Raw genomic sequence first — 20,162 nt, forward strand, 5'->3', positions numbered from 1 at the left:
GATGGTACTCATATTATGCTGGTTTTACAGAGGAGAAAAGTGAGGCGGAGAGGTTAAGTAACCTTGCCCAAGTTCATAGAGCTAAGAGTCTGAGGAACTAGGATTCAATGCTAGAAAATAATGGTTCCATAACCTGAATCTTAACCAACGTATGATAGTTCCTGGAAATCACAGGGCACAGGGCCCTTCCTGGAAGGCACAGATCATGATCCCAGATAGGTTGTGCATGTATCCATTGTTTCTTACCCTATCAACAGTGGTGTGACATCTGCTGTGACAGGAGATCATTTTGGGGGTGGAGGAGATGGGGAGAAATAGAGCCTGGCTCCTGAACATTCCTCAGTGTGGATAATCTTTACTAAGTTAATAAAAGTGACTGAAGTCAGCAAGAAAAAGGCAAAGGGAAAAATGCTCTCCCCCAAAAGAGACCATCTGATCATTTGGCTCTGGCCCCAGATGTGATGTGGTATTCTTGAGATAAATTATGGAGCAATCTTGATCTTGGAAAAACAGGAGAGTTTGGCTGTAAATGTTCACCTTGGATTTTATCAGGGCCACCTCCCTTCCTTGAGTGCAGGTTCTCATTCAGAATCATATAGATAAGTTTCCATTAGCATAGTCTTGGAAAAAACAATACTTAATCTTTGTCAAGCTCCTCACATACGAAGAACTAGGCCTGACAAGCACTGAGGATAGAAGCCAGATCAATAATAGTAATAATAGAGAACAATTGTTAAGTACTTAATTCTATATGTGTTAAATACTAATTAAAATCTTACTTCCAAGTATATAATAGTGGTACTTTTATTATGCTTTATTTTATAGAGTAGAAAAGTGAGATCTTCATGGACAAGTGAATTTGATCTTCAGGACAGTAAAGACAATCTTAGGGTTGAAATTGGTGTATATTCCCAGTTTAAGCACCAAACTAGTTTTTAGACTGTTGTAAATTAGTCGAGCTGTTGTATTTTCCTACCCTAATATGTTCTTTATATCCTAACTTTGTAGGGTTGTTAATAATTACTCTGATTTTATTTATGTTAAATTAAGAGCAAAGATAAAAAATAAAATGGTCCCTGTAGCCCATTCATGTTTTTCTTTAAATTTGCAAACTGGGAAGATAGATATCCAAAAATACAAAGGCGTATGTTTCATCTAAATTTCTTCCAGCAATATGTCTGCAACTTTGAAAACAGTTGAGCAAAAAATAACTGAGAGTGCTGTTTTTGAAAATAATAATTTTCACTTTTTAAAAATGGTTTTCCCTAAATTCTCTTAATCCAGCGATTATAAATCCAGAATTTGACAAGGCATGTGATGGACATTACATATTTACTCTAACTGTGGGTTAGTAATGAATTAAAGGAAATGTGCAGAAAAGATTAAAATGTTATTGGAAAAGATTTACTAGACTGTGCAGAATATTATTTCTTCAGTCAAGTAAGTAAAACAGCTCAATCCGACAGATATGGGAAATTGAAAGCATAAAATTTTTGTTTAAAATTTTATTACAACTTTAACTGCCACCACTCAAGTTTTTTGATCTTGTAAATGAGCATTAACTGTGATTTGTGATTCAGGTTGGACCACACCATCACCAGATAATGCAGTTAGGAAAGCAACTGGTCAGGCAATTTAGTCTTCCCAGAGGGACTGGAGGGATCTAGAAGGCAGCAGGCACTCTCTTGGCCTCTACTGATTCACCTTCTTCCTCCAAGAATTGGCGTTTGAGTGATCCTTGAAGAGGAAAACGTCTCTCAATCCAGTTAATTTATTTTACATAGACCCTGTGTAGAGCTAGAGCTTCCAGGAAACTGTTTGGGTCCCAAATGATTTGGACTGAAGTCTCTTAAATGTGATAGTTTGATTTTGTGTCCTTAGGTGATCAAAATTATAACAGCAAGAGAAAGCCATGAAAGGGAAGAAGGCAAAGCTGGCTTAAGCAAATTTTACACACATGCACTTTTTTCTTGTTGTTTTGATGATGAACCTCTGTCAGATGACTTGAAAAGCTTCTCACTTAGTCATCCCAAATCCTAGTAAAGAATCCTTTTTAACCAAGATTTTCACCTGGCCTTTACCTAAATTGATGAGAAGGAGGGGTACTTCTGCAGTCCTATTATTTCAGGTGAAAATGAACATTTAGTAATCACCTTTTGAGACTTAGAATTATATCTAGGTTTTATAAGGCTTGAAAATTTTTACAATGTTGGGATCCTCTTTAAGAATACGAAATCACGAATGTAAAATTTTGTACACATCCTTGAAAAAGGCTTCTGCACGAAAGGAGTCCTGACCCTTAAGCTTCATTACCTTTGTGATAAACTCTCCTCTGATGAGTGACTGCTTTCTTTGCCCCAAAAGTATGAAAGAAAAGGGGGGTGGAGCTAGAGAATGGAAAGAAAATCCTCATTTTACTTGCTTCCCAACCATTCCCTCAAGCCAGCTGAGTTGTTTGGTCCTTTCTCTAGGTCTCAAGGTAAATTATGTCAGATCTGAACTTGCACCTGATTCAACCTTGCTCTCCATCCATTTCCCCAATTTATTCCTTCAGCAGATAGTTACTAAACAGCCACATACTATATACTGACTAGGTCGAATGGACCCTAATTGCCTCCTAGTGTTTGAATAGCAAGCTCTTTGGTATCTCACTTAGGGACCATCATTATGGGAAATGTGCAAAACCCTGCTGTTTCTTTCTATCCTAGCATACATATAGCCTGGCTTAACTTAGGTTTTTTTTCTGTTCCATTGAGTTACAAATCAGTCCTCTAGGGTTGTAACGGTCCGGGTGGCTTTGACTTGCCGAATCGTCTAGTAAATATAATCCAAGTTATACGAAATGGGAGTGTCTGGATCTTACCAAGAGACCCCCTTGTCCCCAAAGCTTACCAGTCAGAGACACCCAGCCCCCCTTCTTCTTCACCTCACACGCTAACACACCCTCCACCCGGGTTGTAGTAGTCGCCTCCTCCTCCCACCCCGCCCCCTTTTACGCCTTCAGCCCACCTCCCCGAGAATCTCCCTTTCCTTACTCCCTCTCTTTTCTTCTCTACCCGTGGGCCAGCTGCGATTGGAGCTGCCCTGCTGCACGGCGGGGCGACGCGGCGACACCTTATAGGATTGCTTCCGGGCACTCCCCAGCCAGAGCGTGGCTGGCCGGGAGCCTGGAGCTCGGCTAGGCTGGCAGCTCCGTGGCGGCAGCGCCCCCGCCCTCTGCCCCCCTCCCTCTTGCTGTCCCTCCCTCCCTCCCCTGCGCCCCGGTGCCGAGCCGCGCTCTGCCCAGGGCGGTGGCTTCGCCGCGCCCCGTAAAGCTCCTCTACGTAAAGCTCCTCTACGGTGGCCGCTCCCTCTTTCCCTCCTCTTAGCATCATGTCGGGCACTTGATGTTTTTCCTCCCCTCCCCTTTTTTCTTTTTTTAAAATTTCTCCTTTAGCCCTTTCCACCTTCCATCTCCCTATTCGTCTCCCAGGTGGATTTTTTTTTTTTTCCCTTTTCTCTTGGCTTGCCCATGAGCCTCCTCGGGAGCTACCGGAAAAAGACCAGCAACGATGGTTATGAATCTTTGCAGCTGGTGGACAGTAACGGGGACTTTAGTGTGGGGAGCGGCGGGGGTGGCGTCAAGCAGAGAGTGAATGTCGGGGCGGCGGGGCGGAGTCCTGCCCGGCAGCCTCAGGACCGCGCCAGCACCATGGACAGCTCAGGTAGCGCCACGGTTGGGGAGCGTCCGGCTGAACTCCGTGCGCGGGCGGACCTGCAGATACGGCCCAGTACCCAGTACGCTAGCTCGAGGCTCCCACCCCAGCCCTAGCCAGGGAGAGGCTGGGAGAGAGGCGAAGGCATCTAATACCACCAGAGAGTCGCGTCTCTAATTTCTCTATACCAGGGAGGTAGGAAACGTTAGATCAGTCCGGAGGCCCAGCGACTGTAGCGAGCGCCTCTTAATCTTCTAAGGCTGCTGAATACACCACCTGGGGGCGGGGAGGGGAGGGGAAAGTGGAGGAGGGGTGGACAGGCGAGGGGAGGAGGTGGCACCAGGCGAGACTAGGAAGTAGGGCGAGAAGAGGCAGCTGCTTTCACTACCCAGCTGGATGGGGGGGGTGGGGGGGGAGAGGTGAAGGAGTAAGTGCGTTGATTGTTTTTGAAGCCTGTGGACGATATGGATTCCAATTCTCGTAATGCTGGTGTTATTTGCAATTGTGTAGAGCTCTGCTTCTTCTCAACCCTGCTAGGGTTAATGCTGTTTCTTGAGCAGTTTTTACCTGGGATCTAGAGTCCTTTTCCGCAGTTTTTATGATTTGCACAATGAAAGTTACTCTATCTGTTGTTGGCTTTGATCTTGTTTATACTTTCACATTGAATATATTAATATTTCATAAACCTTTATATGTAAGAAAAATGGAAATACCTCTACACTTTGTATCGGGGCTTGCAACCATCTTATAAAGCATTTTAACAAGTTGGATTTCTTTCTTGAAAATGCTCTTTTAGCGATTTCCGTAGCAAAACAGTCATACACCTTGGACAAGGTGTATTATTATAACCGTTTTCTTACCTTGTCAAGGAACCAATATTCGAGGATTGTTTACATAGAGATAATTTATAATTGGAGTGGTTAGTGGTTTGTTCCACATTGATCATTTTAATACTGGACAACTGAAGACTCCGGAGGAAAGATTCATATTGGGTTGTTGGGAAGTAATGAAACAAAACTGGATTTAATTCCTGCTTTGCAAACAAATACTTGCGTCTGTAAATTGTGTAATGGCTCTCCCTGGGCTACCATTTTCTATTTCCCTCATCCCATAAGTGAGGTGACATATTGCCCACAGATGTTCAAGTATCCTGGCCTGAAAACGAATGTTACCCATAGAGCTCTTAGTGAAGTTAAGTAAGGTATTGGTGAGATGTTCTCGCAGGACCATTTTAAATTACAACTAAAATGTGACTGATGGCTTCAAGGGTCTTGGTATTGAGGTTGTACATTGCTATTTAATTTATGTTTTTCCAAATCTGTGATATAGCAAAGTTCAAACCATCTTTTGACTAGATGTGATCTCCTTTAAATCTTAAACAAAGATTCATGTACTCCAAATGATGACACTGGAATCCTTTCTGGAACATAGTAGGCATGTAAACAAACGAACAGTTTCCAAATGAGTGTGGAGAAGCCCACTTCAGGGAAATGAAAGAAATATGAAAATTTTTGTATTTTCATCTTTCCTAGAGATTTTCTTTTTAAGAATTGGAGTTTGTTTTTAAAGTATGTCATATTCTAGAATAAATTCAGCACGTATTTCCAGAGCTTGTGTGCTGAGCTCTGTGCTAAGTAAGCACTGTGGGGAACTGCCCTCTAGGGGGCAGTCACTTAATAGGGGCAGTAACTCAAACACAGGGCAGCCTGTGGTAAATCTGGAGTTTTGAGGATTCTTTTTTCCCCCACTACATCAGAGATTTTCCAATAGGTTTAGAGGAGAAGAGTGAATTGCCTTGATAAACTGTTGTAATGGGAAATCATTTTTTTGTTAAGAATATTATCTCTAAATCCTTATTATTAGGAGTTGAATCTTCAACTCGATCAAACTAGAACTATATGAAATGGTTGCAGGGTCCCGTCCCTCACTCCCCACTTAGGGGAATGATGTGGCTTTGTTGTGGCAGTACTGTGTATCTTATGACAATTTTGATGCATATTTACCATTGAGAATGCAGTTTGGGAGGATGCTGTTTGGTTTGGATAAGGGATTGGGTCCTGAGAGTGGGTTTCTTTTAGTGGGTAGCAAGTTTCATTTACTAGTGCAACTATATCTGTCCTGTGTAATTATAGTTCTTCCAAGATCCTGAAAGAGCGGCTTTGTGTAGTGTAAACATATCTGTTTCTTTAAGATATTTAATTAAACTCATGGATCATTTCTAAAGCAGCAGTAATCTGCCCATTCATTCTATTGATCGTGCTGTGATATCCTGGTTAGGATAGGTGGTTCATGGGGCTTTTGTTCTAACAGAAATGTTTATGAATGGAGAGAACGTGTCGGGGTACCACTAGAGAATTTAAAGTTTAGTCTTAACAATACCTTACACGTGCACAGTTATTTATAATAGACAGAACAGTTGGACACTAATCTTATTTCCTTTCCCCAGAATTCTGTTAGATAGGGTAAGTCGCATGTGTCGGTGGCCAGGGATTTGGGATCAAACCTCTGCACTATTGTTACTAGTTGTAAAACCTAGAAAATGTTTAAGCCTATTCCCCATTATAAAAGGAGACTCATAACAAAGCTTTATTTAGTGTGAGGCTTAAAACAACAGGAGAAGATATTTGCAATTTTTCTTCCCTTTGTTATCGGTACTGTTCCAATCGGATGAAGAAACATATTCTTAGAGATGGCAGGAGACTTGTTCAAGATAAAATAGCTACTTAGTGACATCAAGATTCAGGTTTGTGATTCTAAGGTCTAAGGGTATCCCCATTGAACTAAACTGTCTTTATCTCTATAGGCATAATATCAACTGATTGTTGAAATGGAAACAATATTATCTACTTTGATTTTCCCCTCTGTTATTAGATGAAAGAGCGACAGATGTTCAGAGAAGTGTAATGATTTTTAAGTCAACAGACTTTCAAGTGGTAGATGCCAAAGCAGCTCCCTGGGTGGATGTGTCTTGCAGAGCTCTCTACCTGCTCTGGCTCACTTTCTCTTCATTTGAATTATTTGCTAGAAAAGAGTGTCATTCAAAGGTCATCCTCTCATATCCCAAATGGCACTGCAGCTATCCCAATTCATTAGCTCAGAAATCCTGTATTTCTCTTGTGTGCATTTCATCTTCCATGGAAAGTAGAATCCACAAAAGCATCACTCCCAGTCTTGAGTCACGAAAGCGTTCCAACATTAGGCTTTACTTACCAAGTTCATGATGACAAGCCACAAAACAGCAGTCCAATTAAGAATGTAAGGATAATGAAGAATGCTAAAATACTTGCCTGTTTAGTATGAATCTGATTGCAAACAAAAATTAGCTTCAACAAATACTATTCTGGATAGTGTTTAAACCCAGCACCCACATTATGTAATCTTTATTTGGGTAACATCATGCATCATTGACGTATTATCAGCATATAGGTACTGATATTACTTCCTTAGGAATACCGGCTCACTTAAGGGTCTTGTTGGCAGGCAACAATGGTTGAAGGCAAAGTTGATTTATCTAACTGATTTAATGTATGGCTAACCTTTGAATGTTTCTGGATAACCGTTTAATGATGCACCTCTCAAATTTCAAGTGCTTGGTGACTGCCAGGTTTTATAGACTTAGAAGGGGAATCCTTTGGACCAAGTCTCTGAAAGATGGCCACGTAGGCTATGATCTACACCTTCTGTGATGGAGCTGTCCCTGCCTTCTGAGGCAGTGACTTGGACTGTTTTCGTTGGCACAGAGCTCTTCCTTTTATTTAGGCAAAAATCAGCCTTTCAGCTCTCTAGATACAAAATAAAATCAAGTTTTTTTTTTGTTTTTTTTTTACCACATGGCAACCTTTTGAAAATGAAACAAGAGGTCATGTTTCTCCTCTTAATCCAATTCTCTTCTCTTCTAGGCTAATCAAGCCTAGGTTCTTCAGCTTTCTTTTTTTTCCTTCACATAAATTGGTTTCCATATAATTATCCTAAGCCTTCAGAATAATTTGTTTCTTTAACTTTATGTAACGAGGTTTGTAAATCAATTTTTATTATAAGAGTTTTCCATGCTCTTGATTAAAAAAGAAATAAAAATTACAGAAAGGAATAAAACGAAAAATATAAAAACATACCTTCTTCCCTCCCTGATTCTTTAGGCCCTTGCCTCAAAGGTACCGTATTTTGCCATGTATAATGCACACCCACGTGTTTGGCCCAAACTTTCAGGGAAAAAAATCTTTTGTTTTAATTTTTTTAATTGAAATTTTTATTTGTGTACATTTATGTACTTGTTTTTTGTATTATAAAGGAATTTTAGCATTTGTTTTTTAGCATAGTATGGTACAAGAAATTTTATATAACAAATAATTACAAAACACAAGAATAGATACAAGGTACAAGAAATTTTATGGACCGGTAACAAATTTACCATATTTATGCATCATAGAAGGCCAAGAGCTCTTTGTTGTTGCAAGTTCATCCTAAGTTCAGCAAAACTGATTATCATTATCCCAGGGTATTATTTTGCATACAGATATCGTTACTGATTTCTAGAGTTACACTTTTAACTCATAAGCATAAATACAAGAATTAAAAACATTTATATAGATATGGAATTAGTACTACCCATCTATAATGCACATCCTTATTTTTCCCTCACAAATTTGGGCCAAAAAGTGCCCATTTAATAATATGGCAAAATATGGTGACCCCTATTGAAAGTGAAAATGTATGTAAATACATATGCACCATATTTTCCCCAAAATAAGACCTAGCCGGACAATCAGCTCTAATGCGTCTTTTGGAGCAAAAATTAATATAAGACCCAGTCTTATATTATATTATGTTACATTATATTACATTATATTAGTGGTAGTTCCTTTCCTCTTGTGGTTGAATAAACCAGGCACAGAGAGGTTAAGCAATTTGCCTCAGATTACACAGGCTCTACTCATTCTTTATTGAGTAAAATGCCATAAAAAATGCCCATAAGATTGCAAGTGAAGAATTTAGTGAACGTTTCTATTTGTTTCTTTCCCTGAGGAAAGGAGAAATAGGAGTGTCCGAGATAACTGAAATGAGTGCAGTTGTTTTTCATTTTGAATCTTGTGCCAATAAGACAGATATCTCTCCGGATTTAAACATAGCATAAAGAACTTAAAAATACTGGAACTGAGGAAGATAGAGGAAAATCAGTATTGAATAAGACTGATTAAATTCTGATATGACACTGAGAGTACAATATAATAATGCAGCTTTATAAATTTATAGAATGATATCTTCAGTAAAAATGAGTCTTCACTGCTCTCAGGGTAAAGTCCAGAGTATTCTTAACTGGACATCAGAAGCCCATCCTAGTACCTCTGCCAGCGAGCCCAACAGAATTTCTTATCCTTTCTTCACTGGTAGGGTCCCCCTCCCTTCACTGTCTCTCTAAGCTTTTGGAAATACTGTTCCCTCAGCTTAGGGCAGCTTTCCTCATAGCCATCTAGATGTCCACTTTTCTAAGTTATCTCCTATTCATTCTTCAGGACTTGGTTTCATTAGCCTTAAACCCCATAGGCTGCCTATGAGATGGCTGTTCTCCACGCCCCTCCAGCAGCCTGTACGTCCCTGTCATAGCTTGTCATCACATTCAGTTGTGATAATGTTGCCTGGCCTGTGTCTCCCTCTAGACTGGAAGTAAAGTTCAGACAGCTGTGTCTTATTCACCTTTGTATTCTTGTCACTGTTTGGCATTTATTTAAATACTCATTGAATAAATGAAAGCATGAACAGATTTTGAATTTTAAAAAGGGCATTTATAATGAAATACGTCCATCCAAATCTAAAAATAATCGTACAGCTAGATTTTAACAGAAATGAGGCCAGACTTGAAAGAAATGAAACTATTGCCCAAAAGGTAGGCCAGTTCAATAACGAGCATGTTTTGTATGCAAGGACAATAGAGGGGAGACAGAGAGGATTTAATACATGGCCCCAGGCCCCCAAGAGTTTTCTAATGTGGAAATGTAAAGAAATAATTATCTCACCAAAAGACTGCTCTCTTGAACAAAAAATGCAATCTATTGTATAATTTATCATCTAGGTAACTTTTTTGAGCAGAAATAATGAAACCAAAACAGAAAACAAACCATTAAATGTACACATTTTTTTTTTCTAACGGACTAATAATAGATGACTTTTGTCCGTAGATTTCTTCATTATTATCACAAGATTTGACTCTTAGCGATTTTCAGGTTTAATATAAAAAGTTATGTATCACCTTTGGCTTTCTGCAGTTATATGTAAGTTTTATGGTGACTTACTGCTTTTTGTAACCTGCACTCACCATTTTGAACTCTTTCTGGAAAGAATCTATCATTTTGAGGTGAATTGAAGAATCCTGGAGCTTATATTGAACATTTCCTTGTTTGTGAAACTTGTAACTCAGGAATAAACTAAATTACAGTTACTGTATGTTGAACAACATCTCTTGAAATTTACTTGGAAGCTTTTGACAGAACAGCTTAGTTAGTCTGAGGAATGAGTCCTTCATGGTCCAAAGAATTAGAAAATTTCATGACATGTGCCAAGAGGTCTGGCAGTTTCTACTACCTTTAATTGCTTTACCTGACATGTCACAGGCCACAGTCTAGATTCAAAAAACGTTTTCATTTCAACAATGCATCAAAGTATAATTGTAAAAGATACTAGGGATGGAAGTTAAAATTCAGCCGTGCGTGGTGTTAACAATGCAGATAACCCCACCAAGGAAGCAATCAAATGACCCAGTGCCTTCTGTGCAGTGTTGGGTTTGCATGTACAGAAAGTAATGACTACTGGTGTATTGCACAGTAGCACTCTATTTGGTGTCTGGTGAGTTTGTTTGGCATATGTTCTAAGCCACTTCCTGATGTTAGAAATGTTACGCTGTGAAAGAAGTGCACATTAGAATTGGTTATATTTGGCAAACGCCGGGGTGGATAAGTGGGATAACAATAGACATGTAAAGTGGTGTGGGGGTGCAGAAGAAGGAGCCATGATTTCACCTGGAAGGACTAGGGACGGCCACAGTGGAAAGTGATGTTTGAGCCAGAAGTCAGTAGGTGGAGAAGGAAAGGAAAATTGTTTGGGGCTGGGGGCTGAGGCACCGTGACATTATCGTGCATGGTGTGTTGACAGAACTGCATTTAGGCCTAGAAGCTGGAGATCATATGGGTGGGAAGTGCTGTAGTGGATGGCGCTGGGCAGAGAGATAGAACCCAGATTGGAGCGAGCCTGCTGAGGAGGTTAGACTGTATTCTGTAGACAGTGGGAGGGTGCTGAAGATTTGGGGGTAGGGGGAGGTGAGGCAGGGCTGACTTATCCAACAGGAATAGTGCCTAGGGACCCCAATAATTTTAAGACCCACCAAAATGTTTTAAAATTTCTTTTAAAAAACAGAATTTAAAAAATGAGTATAACAGTTAGGGATTCACCTTTATACAAATGCAACCAAAATATACAAATTTTTTTTTTTTTTTTTTTAATGGGGGAATGGGCTCTCCAAGGCAGGAGAAGAGGGAGTATTTCCAGTCTTGGCTAAAAGTGGGAAATGTGACCAACTGTTTTCTATGCTGCAAATGTACCACGAGCATACTTGTGGAAGGGCCAGATATACTGTTAGCTTGGCACACGGTTTCACTAAGCTTTCAGCTCTTTGGTAGGCTGCCCTTTATTAGGCTGTGCAGCTCTTCAGGGGAGTGCTGTGGAAAGGGTGGGAGGCAGGAGCAGGGCCTGTGCTTGCCCGTGGGAGGAGAAAGGTAATCAGTGGAAATGCTAGAACTGAAGCTCTATGGCGCTGGGCTGAGTCCAGGCCCGAGGCTGGAGGCCAGGATGGTATAAGGTAGCCAGCCTGCCCTTACGCCCATGCTCGCTGCGTGAGGCTCCGTGTCCCTGCCTGATGATGGAGGCACAGGAAGAAAGCTCGGCCACTGGAGAAATTTGGAAGATGATTACTGATGCAAGAATTCTCGGTCTCTATGGAAACAGACAAGTGCCTGAAAAAATACCCTGACCCCAGGACTGCCTCGTACCAGCATTTGGACACTTGAGCATTGAAACAAAAATCTTAGCAGGGTAACAGTCCTTATTTCTCCCTGCCCCTTATTCTTTTTTCGCTTTCTCCTTCTATGGCCTCCTTTCCTCTTTTCTGTCTTCCTCCTCTATCTCCTTCCCCTTCATCTTCAACTTCCTTGTCCTTCCTTCCCTTCCTTTGTCTGTGCTACCCTCTTTGCCCTTTCCTGTGTGGGTCCTGTGTGCCCTCCTCCCCTGCCAGTGAGTCACCCCGTGGGGGAGATTTGGAGCTCCATGCCAGGAAGGTACGTGGATGACTAGTTTTGGGGGTTGTGTGGGGGCGTGTGTAGAACTTAGATCCCAGCTTACTGCACGGGGTCCAGTAGGTGTGAACACAGGTGTCACTTTCCAATTTGGGTAACCGTATCTAACCTACCTAAAATTTCACTTACTGTTACTATTAGCCAAGTGTTCCACACTGACTCGATGGTGAGGGGTTTCACAAGTCTCCATCCTAGAGGTGGCTGTGTTTCATTCCGGCGAAGGCAAGAATTTTACTTACTAATTCACAACTGGGGAGTGCAAGATAAAGCTTGCCATTTTCCCCTTCCTGTCTCCCTTGCCTCACCCCTGCAGGAGAGCAGATCTTTTCTCTTCTCCTTCCCTCTTGCTGAAGCCTCGATGAATTCCTCTGTTTTCAACACTGCCACGTCCAATTTTTGGATACTCTTGAACAGTGGGGGGTATTAAGAAATCATGAGTCAGAAACCCCAGATATCAGCTCTGGCTTTGTCATTTACCAATTGTGACCTTGGGCCAGTAATTCAAATGAGAAAAATCATACTGACCCTGCCGGTTTCACAGGCTAGGTGAAATGTGAGAATGTAGATGAAAGCACTTTGCCGTGAATAACTCTATTCTCTCATTTCACAAATGCCTCTTCACCACCTACTATGTGCTGGCACTGTTCTAGGTACAGGGATGCAGTGGAGGACGAGACAGATAAGACCTCAGCACCTACGAGCTTATATTATACCGTGTTTCCCTGAAAATAAGACCTAACTGGAAAATAAGTCCTAGCATGATTTTTCAGGGTGACATCCCCTGAACATAAGCCCTCATGCGTCTTTTGGAGCACAAATTAATATAAGACCCGGTCTTATTTTCGGGAAACACGGTAGTGCAGAAGACATGGCATAAACCAGTAAACAAAGATAAAGGATTCTATGCCATGCTAAATGCTACGAGGGGCTAGAGTAAGGAGAGAATAATTCAGGGTCCTGCGGGGAGGAGGGAGGCCCATTTTATAGACTATGATCAGGAAAGCTTTTTCTGAGGAGGTAACATTTGAGCTGACACTTGATGAAGCAGAAGCAGACAGAAAACATTAAAAAAGAAAAGAGCTGGGAGTAGAGCAAGCACTTCAAATACTAGGTCCAATAAGTGAAAAGACCTGGAAGAGGGAGAAAGCTTTCCCGAAAGGAGTAGAGAACTGGTGTACCCGGCACTTAGGAAGCCAGGAGGGAATGACAACAAAGGAAGTCTGAGTTGTGTTTTTAAGAGACTATGTTGGCTGTTTGCGTTGAGAAAGAATTTGAGGTAGCTTCACAGGTATTGGCAGGTTGTAGGCAGGATTTATATAGCACAGGTGAGGTTAGCAACTGTACTGCTCAGCATTAATGGTCAGCCTGCCCCTTCCAGCCCCCCAGAGTTCAAGTGAACTAACATTTTCACAGGTGCTTTTTAATATGCTATGATATTTAGTTCTTACAATTATCCAGTAAAATACGTGGCATCAGCAAAATGTTTTAGACAGAAGAAGCTCTGTTAAGTTCAGTGAGCTGATAACACAGCTCAGGCTGCAGCATGGCCCAGGTCTCCTGACATACTGGAGAGGGACAGAGATTGCAAAGGAGGAGAGCTGAGATCTTGGGCTCCCTGTGGCTAAGATGTATCGATCACTTTAGGAGGAGACGAGCTGGAGGGACAGAACAGGAAAAATTGGGTTTTAACTGCTAGGGTAATTAGCTTAGGTTGCCTCGAAAAGTATAGCAGGATTCCACTTTAATTATTGGTCTGAAAGTCCAGCCGTTAATTCCCGTCACAGGGTAGGAGCTGGCTCTGTCTCTTAGTGTGCCAGGAAAGAACTGTCTCCTTTATGCCTCTTACTGGCACACAGAGCCTGGGAGCCTTTCACACACTATCTTGTTTTGTGAGCATTTGCAGTTGTAACAGAAGACAGTTGTATTTCGTATGTTGCTTTGTTTTCAAGCCATTGCATAAGAGCTGGCCTTCTTGTATCTTAAAAACCCCAAACAAAACCAAAGCAAACAAAACCAAACCCTGTTTTTGCTTATAGCTGTGATACATATTCATGAGAATAAAAAGCACACACAAAAAGAACCAAATTCAGAGAGTGGTATAAAAATGAAAATAAACGTCCACTTCCTTTCTCTGCAGCTTTTATCCTACTCTCTACATATAATTAATATTAATGGTTTCTTGTATATACTTACAGAATTTTCTGTGCATGTGCAAGCTTATACACCACCACATAGACCAAGCAGAGTCATGTACACCACATAATGCTATCCACCCATTCATATGTAATGTGTGACTGTATGTCCGGGAAGCCTTCTATGCGTGCTGTTCCATAACTTGGTTTTTACTTAACACTGTGTCTTAGGTAACTGTCTACATTCGTACCCAGAGATGGACCTCTTTTTCTCTAATGACTGCTTTGCATTTCACTGTCCCAGTTCCTCCATCGATAAGTAGTAAATATCTTTAAACACGTATTTGTGTAAATTGTATATGTGGTACACCCGTGGGATAAATTCTTAGACGTGGAGTTGCTAGGGGAATGAGCATATGCACCGCACATTAGGTCTTGCCAGATTGCTGTTCTAGAACCTGTAACAACCTAAGTTTCTACTGTCAGGGTATGAGACTGCTTGTTTTCCCACATACTTGCCAAAGCTGAGTGTTACCCAACTTTTTTATTTTTGGCAGTCTCATGTGTGAGAAATAGTGATCGTTGTTTGTTTAAAACTGGCATTAAATGTTGATACTTCTATGAATTATTTTTGTTGTTGGAAATGGGTTCTAATTATTTTTTTAATTACATAGGTAATTACATATTTAGGACGATTTAGAAAATGCAGAAAAACACAAAGGACAATAAAAGTAACTGATAAACTTGTTTTCCATGGATGACCATTGTTAACATTTTAGAGTATATCCTTTTGTCTCTTATCTATAAGTAGAGTATGAATGAAAAAGATTTCCTGTTGTCTTCTTGGCTTTCCATTGATTGTGGCTACTATTCTTCTTGTGGAGTAAAGCACTGGAGTTGGGGCTAGTGATTGTTCTAGATTCGAGTTTTGGTATCACTGACTAGCACTGTAACCTTGGGTAAGTCATTAGCCCTTTGAGCCCCACTGTAAAACAGATAATGCCTATCTCATCATATTGTTAGGACCATCAAAGGGGATAAGGTATAGAAAAATGCCTGGTGCATTCCCTGCCCTAGAGTAGATGCTTGATATGTGTTGGCTGTATCAAGGGGTTGAAGCTAAGTGAGGATATTTTATTAAGTCGGGAATATTTTATTATCCTGGGGTTTCTTCCAAGTAGATCATTTTACTCTCTTCGTTTTACAAGGTTCTGAGCATTTCCTTCGTTATAGTCGTTCTGGGATTGTTTATAAGCTTTAAGGCAACTTGTAGTCACAAGGAGTCTTCATAGCTGTGTAGGATATTTATCACCAGAACTCTCAGTTGAGGCAGTCAGCAGGCTTGGTACATACTCAGGACAGGCCAGTTTAAGGGGAGTTTTGAGGGCAGAGGATGAAACAGGAATTTTCCAAGGATGAAAGGAAACTAGCCTTTATGTTCTAAGAATGATTAGCCATTAATGTGTTTGTCTGTAGCTTTATTTATTTTCCCCAGTGCTTCTGCAAAAGCTAGTTCATGGAAAGCAGTGGTTCTCAGTGATGGACTGTTTTATGCAGCCCCCCCAACCCCTGACATTTGATAATGCCTGGAGACATTTTAGATGGTGGGGTTGTTACTGACATCTAGTCGATAGAGGCCAGGGTGCTTTTAAACACCCTACAATGCACAAGACAGTTCCACACAATAAAGAATTATCTGGCCCAGAATGTCAACAGTGAGAAGGTTGGGAAGCCCTGATATAAAAGGAGTGAATATATTGATTATGCGTTGAAGGCAGCAAACATGGTAAAGTATGGGTCCATGGTCTATGAAACTGGTGTTGCTGACCAGAGCTACAAATTGAATGGTACCTAAGAGGAATTTCTTTCTGGTTGAAAGAAGGTGCTTTGCTCTTCAGGGATAAAATGGTTCTTGTTTGGCTAAAATCACTACCTGGAGACAGCCAAAGTCCTAGAAAGGTCAAGTTCATGTCTCAGTGTCCATGGAGTCCAAGATAGACCAGCTTTGTTTATTCACACATTTATTCATTCAGCAAGCACTGTAAGTGACTACCTGCCCAAGTACTGTGCTGTGAGATCAAAAACAAACAAACAAACAAACAAACAAAAAAGCCATCGTATTCACCCCAGAGGAGCCAGATGTTAGAAGACCCAGGAACACTGTGTTAGAAGACAGTGTTATTGTGGTTAAGAACTCAGATCTGGATCTGTGTTTGTTGGCCTCAAATCCCGCCTCTGCCACTTGTAATGTACAGTGGTACTTCGGTTTTCGAACGTAATCCACGAGCTCTGAAACAGCTAGGCCTCAGGATCTTGCACTCAGCAGAAACCGTGTGACATATTCGACTTCTGAGTCATGTTCAAAAACTGAAGCATTTACTTCCGGTTTACGGCATTCATAAACTAAAATGTTCGTCAACAGATGTTCAAAAAGCGAGGTACTACTGTATGTGATTTGGGTCCTCGTTTTAGGATGAGGTAAAGAATATCTAGTTTACGTGATTGTTGTGATGATTAAAATGTTGACAGACATAGAGTGTTTCGAACAGTGTCTAGCTCAATAACATTTTAGTTGCTTTTGTTATTTTTATTTCACTCCTGTTACTGGAATCTTGGAGCTTTATGGATTATCTAATTTAGAGTTTTCAAATTTGATTAGTACTAGATTTCTGAATAAAAGCCTTACCCAGACTGACAATATATGAAATGCATGAAAACAGAAACAACTCTGGTTAAAGTAAGCGGGGGAGGCTGGACACTGCTTTCTTGGACGACTCCCCTCTCTATCCCCAAAGGTGGTTTCTCGTGCATAACTGCAGACCCTGGGGCTGGGTAGGAGCCAGTTTGACAACTGCTGATCTCATCCAGTCCATTCATTTTAAGGGTAAGGGCCCTGAGGCCTGGAGAGAGGAATTTACAGGGAGGATAAGGCAAATACGTGAGTAACATGTGCATGTGTCAAACGATGCCGTACGCAGGAGTTCAGAGACGGCAGAGACAGACATTTCCTTGGTTAGGTTGTATTTAGGGCTGGTTGGGAAGGATGAGTAAAATTTGAGCATTTCAGATAAAATTGGAAAAAAATATTTTCAGAAGAAGAAATACAATGATCAAGGGAAGGAGGAAAAAGCATTGGAGACTTTACCCATGTCTTCGTAAATTATCTTTGGTTGCACATAGTAAAAGCCTATTTTAGAAGACCTTAACTGAAAACCAAAGGAAAGGAGTTGTTACAAAGTCACAGGGTGTCTTCTGGGTTCCAGGATCGGAGAGGTGAACCTGGTCTCCTTTGGGCCTGGAACTCGAGAGCTGAAAGCCAGCCCGCCTCTCTCTAGTGCATCATGGTTCTTGTTTTGTTCTCTTCTGCGCGTTTGCTTCATCCTTTATTCTCTCTCTGCACAGCTTTCTTGTTGTCTCTGTGCACATGGCTTCCCCGGGGTTCCCAAGGTCACATGTCACTCATTCCAGCAATTGGTCTTCACTGATCCTCTGTCTCCAAATCCCAAACTCTAAATTACAGGAAGAGAGAATTCAATGGGCTTGAGAGTTGTTGCTTGTGTCTCTCATCCAGTAGCTCTAGCCAGCGTGGGGGACGGGAGGACGGGTTGGCACAGCCCTCCTGAAACTTGAGAAAGGAACAGGCTGACCCTCGAGTTGCTCCTTTACCATCAGTGGAGACTTGTACCTCTAACAAAGTACGTGGCACATAATATGGGTGACAAGTAGGTTAGTGGGCTAATGACGGCTTCCCTGAAGAGGGACACTGACAGGGGCAAGTAGCCAGTGCTGGCTCTGAAGTGTAGGCAAGATGTCCACAAGTGAAGAAGGGGACGAGGGAGGACATTCTAAACAGGAGCTGGCTAGAAAGGTGGGAGAACACTGAACGTGGTAGTAACACTGAGGGATTGAGTATCTGTGCACCAGCAACTTCAGTCGTCCACACACATAACAAATATTTATTGAGGACTTGTGAGGAGGAGGGTATGTTTATGGATGGAGAAACCAAATTAAAATAGTTAAATTACTGCCCCAGTGTCCTAGGGAATAGGAATAGGAACCATAACTAGACTGTTTCAGTCTTAAAAAAATATTTTTCTCTATAGTTTCATTTTTGCTTTCTCTGCTTGATTTTACAAGAAAATGACTCAGGGCAAGGTTGGTGGCTCTTGGTGTGTGTGTGTGTGTGTGTGTGTGTGTGTGTGTTTCAGTAGCTGTTGAAATTGTGCATTGTCCTTACTTCCGAAAGTGAGAAATAAGCACAGTTTCCATAACTATAAAATGATTTATGTATGGGTGTATGTTTGTTTTAGGGGGATTGTTTGGTCAGATCCTTTCTAGCTCTAACATTTTAGTATTCGGGAGCTTATTCTCTTGCATTTCAGTAATGTCAGCAACCAGTTAGATTCAATTTATTATAGAATTACTTATAATAGGAAAAAATTCAGCACTGCCTAAAATGTTCCAGGATCGGAGATTGGTTGAGAAAATTATGATATGCCTAGATGATATTACTAAATAGCCATCAAAAAGTATTTATTCAATGAATTTTTAATGTAATGGAAAGATGTTTGAAATGTAAAGTTTCGGAACAAGAAACAAACTATATGTGCTGAATTAAACTACACAAACACACACATATGTATATATTCACACAGGAAGTCATTGTAAGGATCTATATGAGTCTAAAAATGGAGGAACTACATCAAAATATTATAAAAGGATATTTGGATAGTAGGGTACCAGTAATTTTAACATTTTTCTTTTTTTTAAAGATTTTATTGGGGAAGGGGAACAGGACTTCATTGGGGAACAGTGTGTACTTCCAGGATTTTTTCCAAGTCAATTTGTTGTCCTTTCAATCATAGTTGGGGAGGGGGCAGCCCAGCCCCAGGTCCAGTCGCGGTTGTTAGTGCAGGGGGCAGAGCCCACCATCCCTTGCGGGAGTCGAGGAGTCGAACGTAATTTTAACATTTTATTTTTATGTGTTTTGCTACAGTTTCAACAATGAATTTACATTTCATAACTTCAGTTTTATATAACTATATTCCTCTGTAGCTGCTTTAATAACTGCAGTTTTTATTGAAATAATTACAGACTCACAAGTAGTTGTGAGAAAAAATACAGAGAGACCCTTGTAAACTTTGCTTATTTCTCCCAGGGGTAATAGTTTTCAGAACTCCAGTGTAATAGCACATTCAAGATATTGACATTGATACATTCCACCTCATACTCCCCTGGTGTTTTTTGTGCTCGTGTGTGTGTGTAAGTTCTATGTGGGTTCGTGAGTCCACCACCACAGTCAAGATACTGAACACTTCCACCACCACAAGGAGCCTTCGTGATGCCCCTTTTATAAAACCACATCCACACCCACCGTTGTTCTTTCAAAAACATAGTTAACTCAGGTATGAAGGGCATTTACCCGTTTTGCTTTTTCATCTGAAGCCATAATTGTAGAACCTTAGAGTTGGAAAGAACTTTAGCAGTCTTATTGGTCACACATAAGGTGGGAATTTTAGAGGGGAAATGGGAGAGGTTTTATGATTCTCTGCCCTCCTTCAAACAGCATCACCTTGAGCTCTCTCCCTGCCCTTCACCCCAAGGACCTTTGCCTCAGTAATGCAGGTCTTGAGTTAGCTTTCTCATGCCTGACCCTCTAACTCTGGGTCAGCTGCTGCTTTTCTGTGCCTTGAAAATACTCTGTATTTTCCTCATTGTGCACTTTGCTCATCTTATAATTGCTCGTAGAAAATCAATAAATATTGGATGGGCAGATGAATGTGGATAACAGTCCTTTCCCAATTTCTGAGGAGCCTTCAACGGCCAGCTCTCCTTCTTCTGCTCTTTGAGTAGCACATCACAGCATTTATGTGGCCAGCCTACTTTAGTTTGGCTGTGTCCCTTACTTGCCTAGTCCACAGATTCCAGCCTCTACCGGCTGAAGCTTCCACCAGGATGAGTGCCTCTTCTGAGCTCCTCACATCTGTCTTTTCCTC

At 41.1% G+C, this 20,162-nt stretch overlaps 1 protein-coding gene across 8 annotated transcripts in view; it reads left to right on the forward strand.

Moving 5' to 3' along the window:
- The window catches only part of DNAJC6 (DnaJ heat shock protein family (Hsp40) member C6), a 130,306-nt gene that overhangs the window by 36,773 nt on the left and 73,371 nt on the right, over nucleotides 1-20,162 (forward strand). Inside the window, exon 1 of one of the 8 annotated variants that reach the window (XM_019731703.3) lies at nucleotides 3,143-3,704. The exons of 4 other annotated variants lie outside the window; for them this stretch is intronic. In XM_019731703.3, the coding sequence (XP_019587262.2) occupies nucleotides 3,512-3,704 (193 nt within the window). In that variant the 5' untranslated portion in view covers nucleotides 3,143-3,511. Of the gene's footprint in view, nucleotides 1-3,142; nucleotides 3,705-11,349; nucleotides 11,775-20,162 lie in introns of those variants that run through there. 3 more of the 8 variants (XM_019731694.3, XM_074334866.2, XM_074334865.2) reach the window with 3 other exon arrangements.

Source organism: Rhinolophus sinicus, chromosome 14 (assembly GCF_057876585.1).
Source record: "Rhinolophus sinicus isolate RSI-liver-muscle chromosome 14, RSI-T2T, whole genome shotgun sequence".
Classification (NCBI taxonomy): domain Eukaryota; kingdom Metazoa; phylum Chordata; class Mammalia; order Chiroptera; family Rhinolophidae; genus Rhinolophus; species Rhinolophus sinicus.